The sequence below is a fragment of the Centruroides sculpturatus genome, unplaced genomic scaffold (assembly GCF_000671375.1).
Source record: "Centruroides sculpturatus isolate CEXI.00-Female unplaced genomic scaffold, Cexi_2.0 scaffold229, whole genome shotgun sequence".
In the NCBI taxonomy this organism is placed as follows: domain Eukaryota; kingdom Metazoa; phylum Arthropoda; class Arachnida; order Scorpiones; family Buthidae; genus Centruroides; species Centruroides sculpturatus.
In genome coordinates this window covers 496,338-507,333 of record NW_019384527.1, presented here as the reverse complement: position 1 = coordinate 507,333, position 10,996 = coordinate 496,338, and the positions used below count along the sequence as shown (strand labels likewise).

The window sequence follows — 10,996 nt, the reverse complement described above, 5'->3', positions numbered from 1 at the left end:
GGATTTGATGCGTTCTAGTAAAATTTCGTATTTTCTCCCCCGAACGTATTTTCGATAAAATTATTATTTATTTTGTTTTTATTTAATACTCTTTTATGATCCAGTTACATCGAATTTTATTGAAAACTTCCGGAAACTCAAATAATGAGAAATTCATTATAGCAACTGAATATGTGACATCACTGCTTAAAATTCACCCGTCACAGAAAACATCACAACGCATTTAGATTTACGTTTAGGTATTTTCATTTTGAAATTAGTAAATTAAAAAACAAACTGAGTTACCAGAAAAAGCGATCTTATTAAAAAATTGCACGTAAATTGCGTAACAGCTTAAGTGTTATGGAAAAATTGTTACTAGGTTAACGAGTATTTAGAAATTTAAAGATCCACAATATGGATGTGGATGCAGATCTTTAAATGTTAAAATAAAAAAGACGATCTCCAACTGCTTAATAAACCCACTTTACTGATTTACATGCATATCTTCAGATGTTGCGCCCCATTCTGCTTTGTAATAAATAAATTTCAAAAAACAGTTAAGCACAATTATCATTAAAGTCAATAATTTTATTTACAAGTAAAAATCTTTGCCAGTAAAAAACACTATACAGCATCTGTAAGGCGACCTTTCCACGAGAAACGGTATTAGAACGATAACATTGATTATTTTAGATTATCTGTTTACTGATAAATTAAAACTCGGTATGCTTTCGTCACATCAAACATGGAAATATAATATCAGAAGAATCCGTAAAATGTGCTTATGTGTATAAAATGCTAACTCGCGGAATTTACAAAAGTGAACTTAATATAAAAAGCTTCGGGATTACCCTTCATATCTATTTTACACATGGAAATTTCTATATTTTAAATGATAATTCTTTACAAACTTGGACAAAATATGCAAAATTTTACGGCACAATTCGTATCCGAGCATTCAATTCTCTTCGAGTTTTTCGATTTGGTCTACGTCTTCCGCATCCAATCGGGTGATCTTGCGCTCTGAAACAGAAAATTCGTCACGTTTAAAATTTTCATCCGTGTTCAAACTTAAAAATCATCTAATTACTAAATTAAAAATTCAAAAATTTGCTAAAGCTTCGGGAAAAAAATCGTACTTGCAATTACTTCCTAGATTACACTTATTTGAAATATTATTTGTNCCGTGTTCAAACTTAAATATCATCTAATCACTAAATTAAAAATTCAAAAATTTGCTAAAGCTTCGGGAAAAAAATCGTACTTGCAATTACTTCCTAGATTACACTTATTTGAAATATTATTTGTTTAAATTAATCTAACAAAAGTCTAAAAATAAAAAAAATTTTCTCGAATGTGCAGTATAACAATTAAAATATTTGTTTTTCTGCACACATTTACTTGTTAAAGAAAACGTGAAAACGAGTACTGTATAATTATCACATTTCACTTACTGAAGCAATTTTCAATTTTTTTTAACATTTCCAACGTTCTTTTTTCATCTATCATGTTTATGGCAATTCCGGATTTTCCGAATCTCCCTGTACGCCCAGTTCTATGAAGGTAGGTCTAGCAAAAATATAAACATTTTATTATAACATAAAATACTTAATTAATACCCAGGTAGTTGCTTCTTAACCTACGCAAAAACGTCTTATCTGACTGAGAATCACTTATTAACCGTAACTTTTTAACCTGTTTTACAGACTATGTCCCAGGTTTTTAAAAATAGTGGAATATTCATAAATGTCCATTTTTTGTAAAGAACAGTTAAGAACACATTTAAAATACAAAATTGTTTGGAATATTTGAATCTAAAGAATAAATTGCAGTAACAAATATACAATCTATATCTATATCTATATCTATATTATCTATATTATATATATAAAAATGGACATGTATGTCCCTATATTTCACTTTTCCGCAAAAACTACACATCGCACGTGAATGGTGTTTGTATGTGGTGGTAGCCCCAAGTCTCCATTCGTGCATAGGGGTGGTTGCGTCTCGATAGCTATAAGGGTGCGGGAGATATGAGGCTGAAAGTGGTTGAAAGTGGCTTTCTATTTCGAATGTTTTGTTCGAATTTGTTCGAATTAAATTCGAACATAAAATTCGAATATTGGTTCGATTATAGAACGATTGTAAACGTTCCAGAAACGTTAAAAATAGTTCGTTTGACTAAACGTAAAAATTCTCTAATTAGTCTGGAAACGGGGGACCTAATTCTTGCATTCTGTGAAAACGGGTAAGATTGGCTATAATGTAATTATCTTAATCTTCACTGTCGTTACTTTTTGCCCACAAATAAAAACCCAGCGAAGCGGGCCCTTGCAGCTAGTTTAAAATAAAATGATAAAATAGATACAAAACATTGGTGATTGAAAACGTTTTTTATGGTTAATAAGTTAATACGGTCTAATACAGTTAATAATTCTTAATCAGATAAGGTTTTTTTTTCGTGTAGTTATAACATATAAGCAATTATTCTTACAGTTTTACAAGATATTATTTATTTAAACAAGTCATACGAAGTATTTCGGACATTAAGGTTAGCAACTCGATTACGTGCGGAGTCATCACAACCTGTATAACACGGATCCCTTTTCACATATTAAAAGTAGACCATAGTGGCGTTTAGCCCATGGAAGCTGTGGAAGCGCCTCTTCCCTTATATTTTCTAAAATATAAATACATTAAGACTCCGCTTAACGCGGGGATGCATTCCTAGACGACAAAGCGTTAAACGAGGTCATTTTAACATAGATTAAATAGGGATAGGGGAACACACAGTGAAAAATAAAAAAGTTTTAGTTTAATTTTAAGTTATTTTTACATTAATTTGTATAATAAAATATGTTAAATAACACATAAACATATATTATTATACATTTCTGTGTGCATATTAATTAGTTAATTTTTTCTATATTAATAGTTCACTTTTTGTGACGAAGGTCCTGTCTTTTCTGAAATTCTGGTTCTTTTGCAATAAAGTCGTAAAGTTTCATTTGTCACCCTTTTATTTTCTTAAGCAAATGTCGGTAGCAGAAGATCGCATCCAAAACGTCTCGTTTTGCTTTTGCACTGCTTTTAAAATCTGAATCATTCGTTACAATTTGATCAACGATTTCGGTCATCTTGCCAAACTTTACTAATGGAATCTGTAGAGAAATTTCTTCGTTTTCAGAATCACTATTTTCCAGTTCTACATGGATTCCTTGTTCTTCCAGTTCTTGAAGGTCGTCGTTAAGACTCTCACCGGCAACCTGCGGTAACTCCTCAATGTCCTGTTCGTCTACATCTAGTCCTTCTGTATTGATTAGGTTGAGTTTGATCAACCTAACGATACAGCGACAGGCGCTTCTCGTTGAGAATTCTTGGATACCTTTAGCCATAACTTTTTCCACACTTCGTTCGTGCATTTATCAGTAAATTCTTTCCAAGCAAAGTCGATATTTTCTAGGTATCCATGATGTTATATTTTTTCGAAAATTGCACCAAACAAACATAGATTTAAAGAAAATACACCTTTTTGCCACCTTTTGCTGATTGGTTCGTGTTCGCAAATAATCGTATTATATACTAATCAATGAAATGCCGCGATAATTTGAATCAGAGTAAATTTTCCCCTTTTTTTAGGTTTCGAGCAGACCGTGTTATATCGAATCAGCGTTAAGCGAGGCAGCGCTAAGCCCACCAGTGGCCGAGTGGACTCCGTCTCCACTCATAGAGTCCATAGTGGCGATGACCAGACCCTAAATACCGGCGTTCGGTTGTGGGTTCACACCTCGATCGGACAAGGCTGGCAGCTTGGAGTTTTTCCGTGTTTTCTCTTTGTTGATGACTTTTATGGGAGCCAGCTTCCCGTAAAAGTCCTCCCGAAAGGCATTCTATCCCCCTTCGTGTCTCTTCTAGCCGACTCTTCCGTCGCCTTGCGATCCATATGCTGTCACTTCTTCCCTTCAGGAGTAAAAGCGAATAGCAATACACTCCTCTAACACAAGGAAGAAAGAAAAAAGCAGCGTTAAGCGGGCTCTTACTGTACATATTTTGCAATTACTTTTATAAACAATTTTTTATATCTTTCTTTCATGTCAATGTATCTATTGTAGAATTAAAATAAATAAACTCTTTATTTTAATTCTACAGTATTTCCAGTATTTGTTTATAACTTTTATGAAAACACAGCTTCCCTATCATCAAATGTCACTGCACGCCACTGGTAGACCAATATTAATTATTAGTTGTTGATCATCCTCTCTTCCAGGAGGAGGTCAAGGACTTTGGCTGGAATTACTTCAACTTTCTTCTGCAACAGTTCCTCCTTTCTATCGGACCAGTGGTATGGGACATTGAAATAGGAAAATCCAAAATATGAAGTTACCGGAGTGCACAAAATATCGTTTAAGTGATTTTCGAAGGTGCCGAGTTAAAATATTTGGTCCGTTTTTCGCGAAATTTGATTTATTGTCAGATGACCATTTGATATTCGGCTCCGAATGGAACAGTTTCTTAGTGGTAGAGTAAACATCTGAAAAAATTTAAGATACAGTTTCATTTTGTGTCTACTTGACCAATGAAAGTGTGCCATTTCGTGCCGTTCGAGTATCGTGATAAACGTGACAATGGTAAGCTAAAATAACCAAACTCTTTATATGGTTTTCGTTTTAATATTTATTGTATTATAGGTATTTNTTTCCTTTTTTTTTCATTTATTTATTTATTTATTTATTTTTTACTTTTCCGGCTCTGTTATATATAACAGAGGGAAAGTATGACGATCGGTCAAAAAATGACCCCCCAAATTTTTACATTTTTTTTGATTCTGTGGACTTTGAATTGCCAAGAAATGAAAAAAAATTATGGGGTTTTGCTATATGTATGGATGTTAAAAGGCAGCCATACACGTTAAGTTAATCCTATGAGGATTAACCATGCAAGCCTGACCTTGAGTAATTCCTGTTAGTGTATGGGAGAAAATTTAGCAGTTTTGGCGGACTGTACAGGCCGACCTTAACGTGTGTGTCGTTCAGTTGTGAGACCGCTGAGTAGTTAGAACAATGTCTCGTGAATGTTTGGAAGAGTTATTTTCTATAGCCTTATTAACTTTTATTATTTACAATCTAAAAAATTAATTTTTCAGGTTATAAATTATTTTCAGATCAAAAATTTCTCGAGTAAATTAAAATTATAAATAATTTTAATATTTAGAAAACTTCTCAATTCATTTCTTCCGTTTTCATAAAACATCTTGATACTCTTAGATTGTTCACTTGGTATGATAAATCCTTTCCTAACACATTTTATATATTTATTCTTCTACAATTTAGAGAATTTTTAAAATGCGTGACACTTGTTGTTTTAAACCCTCACGTAAGATAACATTCGTACTTATCAATATATAAATCAAATATTATAACATAATATAATAGAATTAGAAGTACGAAAGAATCTAATAATCTTATTGTTTGTTTTGCCCGATCAGCGCCGGGATCATCTGCTAGTTAATTTATATAAATCAAATCGATATTTTGGGGTGGGATATACGACATTACCTATACTAGAAGTAAGTGAACGTAACTGTCGAAAGAACGTAACGGTTTGAGAACGTAACTGTCCAGTCCAACAGAATAAGCAGCTCTGAGGAACAGTTCCGACAGTTCCAGCCAGAAACAGAACTAGATTTTCCACCTTTCATAGATATGATTAATTAAAAAGGTCCAGGACAGAAAGAGTAAAATATCAAAGAAGAAGATAACGATTTACGAATAATATATTTTATTATATATTTCCTGTATTAAAAGTAAAGAATTGCTTCAAAATAAAAAGTTTGATTGTTCTTTTTATTTATATTTTTGTCATTTTTTCTTTTATAGTGTTCTGGAGAATAATAATAGCTGTCCTTCTTTACTCGTATATCAGTTTGTGAAAAAATATACTTATCAATCCGAGCTTTAAAATGATAAGACGTATATTTAGTTAAATATATAGGTGATGAGCATTTTGCTTGTCCCTCGCCATCACAGAAAAATGTTTCAGGAAATGATTTTTGAGTATTTTTAACAATAAGTTTTAAGAAACCAGAAATATTTTCTTCTCTGGAATGCCTTATGGGAAGAAGAATGTCGGTAAGAAAGCAATTGTGCTTTGGAAATATTTCACATATAAATCGGGTTTTACTAGTAACAAGAATATCTTTATCAGTTTTCATAGAACTTCGATTCATATAGTAAAACAAGTTTTCGTAATATGTAATTTTTCTCTCTTCTCTACTTCTGCAAATAAAAGCAGGGAGATTTGATGTACACGTGGATGACAATGATTCTCTTATTAGTTGAATTTCTTCGTCTGTTAATACATTTTTCAGAAATGGCAAAACATATCGATGAAAACATTCCGGTCGTATTGCTAGAAATCTGATTTTCGGTAGATATGGTTCCATAATTGTTCGCAGATTGGTTGATTTATTTACTTTCGTCTCTGCCCAGTAATAAACAGTATGGAACACGTCTGCTTCATTCATCCATTTATATATGGGACGAGATACGAGAGTGCTTATTGTACGTTCATTACAGTTACTACAATTTGATTTTTTAAACACTTCCATACATTCCTCGTCGAACCATTTCAAACATTTGTATCTAATAGAGTTATCGGTAACGTTGTATGCAAACTCGTAAATATCGAATATATTTTGGTTATTAATGACCGATAAGATGTATTCATTACAAAAATTTCTCAAAGAATATATTTTATAACTATTACTGAAATAATACAGTTCTTTTGCATTATCTAAAGATGTCAATTCTGTTCTTCCTTCTTCCATGAACCTAATCGATGTGATAGGAAGAAAGCCACATTACAACACTGAATTGAAAAATAACTTCATAAAAATAAGTACATTAAAATATACATAAAAATGAAAACTTCATAAATTGCAAATCAACTTCATACAAAATTAAATACAAAGGAGCAAAATTTATTCTAACATCGTCACAATGCCGGGCTGCAATTTTTAATTATATTCTTAATTTATTTAATATATATAGCCTATTCTCGACCTGAAATTAGTATCGAAGCCTAATGGCCGAGCGGTCAAAGGTAACCTTCCGCTCTGTGAGACCCGGAAACTAATCCGGTCGAGTCAGGAATTTTTTGGAGTTGGGTCCGTTCGGATATCTCCTGTCCCTCACCACTAGGCCTTCCCATTGTGGTCCTGTCCGAATCCATAATGGACTTGCAGAAAGAGGCTTTCTTAGTGCCCACAGGGCGGAAAAAGTTAAAAAAGAAATTGTAGTGTCTTGCACATCATACTTTTCCTGGTAACAACAAACTCATGCCGGTCATCTATGTAACTATGTTCAGTGGAAATTTTTTAACTGAAATCGTGTGACTTCCTGTCCAGGTCGAAAGTCACATGATTTCAATTCAATAATATTTATACAGTTATAGTATATAACTATATAAAAACTTTCCTTGATTAAATATATAATATATAGTAGTTAATCAAGGCCTCCCGTCGTTCACTTTCCATATCTGGTATCGATTTTCATTTATGTAAATCCGTTCTTGAGGCTAAAGAAGAACAGTCAGAGTCATTTACAATTTTTTCAAATTGCAGCCCAATGAAGACTTCCAATGTCCTAGTTGTGGTTACGGCTTTAGATTGCCTCGAGGAGTGACTCAGGATCGCATCCCTGCTGTCCAAAACACTACAGGAATTTTTTGGGATTGTCAATCCCCGTCTTCCACAACGCGATCGTTCCCATTGTGAGGCTGAGCGACCCATATGAGTGTGTAAAACAAAGGTACTCTTAGTGCTCTATAAAAAGGAAACAATCAAAACTGGAAAAAAATACAAATAAAATGTTTATAGTTTCTAATGCAANTACCGTCTGTCAGTATGTAAATTAGGTACCGTAAGTCTAATACAGTACTGTAATTTTATACATTTCTTGTGAAAGAAACATTTCTTATTCAACGGCGATTAAAATTATTTATATTAATGATGTCTCCAAAGTTCAACGAAGTTTTCGCAGAAAAATAAGTTATTAGAAATCGGCCGCTTTTGCTGAGCTGTTCCGCGACGAAAACAAGCTTGAGCAATGGCGATGTCGAATGGTGCACACTCGGTAAGTAATCCTATAATTTTTTGTTTATAGCGTAGTTTATACGGATTATTTCCAAAAAAAATATATACATATTTTGGAAATGTTGAGTCCGATTAGTCTAGAATCGATTAATTTTATGGAAGAAAACCTTTCAATCAGCCATAGTCCGTAAACTTCACACATGTCGGGTTGTGATTGGAAGGACTCGTAAGAAATCGGATTCCTAAAGAATAAAATGTATCTATGATCTTATAGGAGGTCGACTGTATATTGGCGCCCCTTCTCCTCCAGAAACAAATCTTGTTTGTCTTGGAGACCGTTTGGCGCCCCTCTGCGAGTGGCGCCCGGGGCAAGCTGCCCCACAATAGCTACGCCTCTGCTGAGAGATTTTCTTCTTCGTGTGTGGTCGATAGGAAATTCTGAAGTTCCTTAAGGTCAGGCAGCCTCAAAGGATTAACTTAACGTGTATGAGTGTGTATGTATGTATTGGGGCACGATTTTGTTTACCCTCTTTGAAGCTTAATAACTCCCATGCTCTTTCTCAAAAATTCCTGAATTTGTAAGGAGGTTTGTGTATTAAGGTTATTGATGCTATTAAATTTTGTAGTTAAAGGTCAACGGAGTGAGGAGAAAAAAGAAGGACGTATCATATCTCAAATAGGATATCTGACTTAATGACTATTTTATTTGTATTAACATTTACAATTCTTATTCAACCCACCCTACCCTCAAAATTAAGCTATTTGCCGTTTTATAATAGTTAAAAATATAAAATATTTTTTAATAAAATATGATAACAGATGGCGCAACCAAAATTTTAAATGTTGAAGGGAACGTTGAGTAACTCATTGCTGATTTATTTATTATACAGTGTTTAATATTATAAACTAACGAATTTTTCATAAATCTGACAATAATAAAGTTTTGACGGTCAGATGACCGCTCATGGAGATCAAGAAACGAATCCTCACGGATCATTCACAAAGAATTTTGTTAATGTCCAAAAAAAACTAACATATTTCGTAACGGATTCCGTGTTAATAAAGTTTGTTGAATTGAAATAAAAACATCATAACTGTAACAAACGGTCGAGTGGTTAACCACTTGTGTAACTTAATAAAGACAGCGATATTTCAAGGTAAACTTATCGTTTATGTATATTAAATCGACCCGTTTCGTCGACGTACTTGGATTAAATAAAATTCAGAATGAAATGTATTAGTAAAAATATCGTTTTCAATCATTTTACTAATACTTTGAATCCATTTGACATATATTTCTTTATATGGTGATATGATATCAGGTGCAGAAAAGTTTTTCGGAAGCCAGATGCATACATGCTTTATTTAATTTCGGATAATCGTCCCATTGCATAATACACATATGTTCAAATTAACGTTATAACAGATAATCCGCAGATTATCCGCAAGAAATACTAAGTTAAAATATGAAATACTAGCAGACCCCGCCACGCGTTGTTGTGGCTCAAAATGTATCTATTATAAATGTATAACACTTCCCCGTGTGGGGGGGGGATTTTTCGAAAAATTTCTTCTTAGTGTACATTCTCTTGACGTACCCTATTAAAACGCAATCAAAAACGCAAAAACCCGCATCTAAAATAGTATAAATAGAAGCAGAGTTCTTTACCGCAAGCCTTAATCCTGTCCCTCTCCCCCGCGGGGAAATATCGAAAAATCCTTTTGTAGTGTACATTCTGTTGACGTACCCTATTAAAACGCAATCAAAAACGCAAAAAACCGCATCTAAAATAGTATAAATAGAAGCAGAGTTCTTTACCATAAGCCTTAATCCTAACCATCTCCCTTCAGTGAGGAGAATTTCGACACGTATATTACAGTATATAAAAACACGTGCGTATTCGAATGCAGCGTTGTATCAAAATTTCAAAGGAACCGGTAGGAACAAACGAACATTACATTTTTATTTATATAGACAGATAGAAGAAGATCCCCTTTAGTTCATTTTCACAGAAAAGCATAATGCCTCGCAGAAAAGCAAACTTAGGGCGTCGTACTCGTAGCGCCATCTGTTGGACAAAAAAAGCCTTAACTATAGATGATATCATTTAATTTATATGAATGTTTAACGAAATAATATACAGCCTATGTCCACCGAGGTTCCATTCTAAATATTGGTGAAAGAATTTTTGAAATCGGATGAGTAGTTTCGGAGATTACCTGCTGCAAACAAACTTACATACATACATACATACATACAAACATTACCTCTTTATAATATTAGTATAGATATGTCTTACTATCATCCAATAAGTATGTTTAATGGCATAATTTCGAATTTCTTTATTGTCATTAAGAAAAAATTATGAAAATTAAATTTTCAATACGTATTTGAAAAGTAAACAATACAAATACTGTGTTACATTTTGTTAAGATTTAAAATAAAATCAGTGAGACGAAACTTTAAAATCGAAATTTCAATATTCGATTTCATTGATTTCCTTTATAATTCTTATTACACAACTTTCTGGTTTCTCTGCGAATCAATCAACAAGAAGAGCGATTAAATGAAGCAGAGGTATGAGAAATTTGTTGATTTAAATAATTAATACAGACTTTTGTATAGGTCTTAATATGAATATTTATATTTTAAAGAATATAATTATGTAATAAGTACGATTTTAATGCACAATATATATATATATTGTGCAATTTTACGCAATTTTAATGTGCAATATTTTAATATATATATATTGTGCATTAAAATCGTACTTATTACATAACTAGCAGACCCCCGCCACGCGTTGTTGTGGCTCAAAATGTATCTATTATAAATGTATAACACTTCCCCGTGTGGGGGGAAATTTTTCGAAAAATTTCTTTTTAGTGTACATTCTCTTGGCGTGCCCTATTAAAACG

At 32.9% G+C, this 10,996-nt stretch overlaps 1 protein-coding gene and 1 long non-coding RNA gene across 2 annotated transcripts; both read right to left on the bottom strand.

Moving 5' to 3' along the window:
* Positions 1–602: 602 nt before the first annotated feature.
* Positions 603–1,724, bottom strand: LOC111622887. Its single transcript, XR_002756357.1, has 3 exons — positions 1,626–1,724; positions 1,437–1,551; positions 603–1,005 (listed from the first exon to the last, which is right to left on the bottom strand). It is a non-coding gene; the product is annotated as an uncharacterized LOC111622887 (long non-coding RNA).
* A 3,815-nt stretch (positions 1,725–5,539) lies between these two features.
* LOC111622886 lies at positions 5,540–7,450 on the bottom strand. The gene is made up of 2 exons (XM_023365344.1): positions 7,047–7,450; positions 5,540–6,815 (listed from the first exon to the last, which is right to left on the bottom strand). The coding sequence occupies exon 2, from the start codon at positions 6,809–6,811 to the stop codon at positions 5,783–5,785; it is 1,029 nt and encodes a 342-aa protein (XP_023221112.1). The 5' UTR covers positions 6,812–6,815; positions 7,047–7,450; the 3' UTR covers positions 5,540–5,782.
* Positions 7,451–10,996: the final 3,546 nt, after the last annotated feature.

What these genes read in the sequence shown, in the direction of transcription:
- LOC111622886 (XM_023365344.1), bottom strand. Translation starts at nt 6,811, where the DNA reads ATGGAAGAAGGAAGAACAGAATTGACATCTTTAGATAATGCAAAAGAA.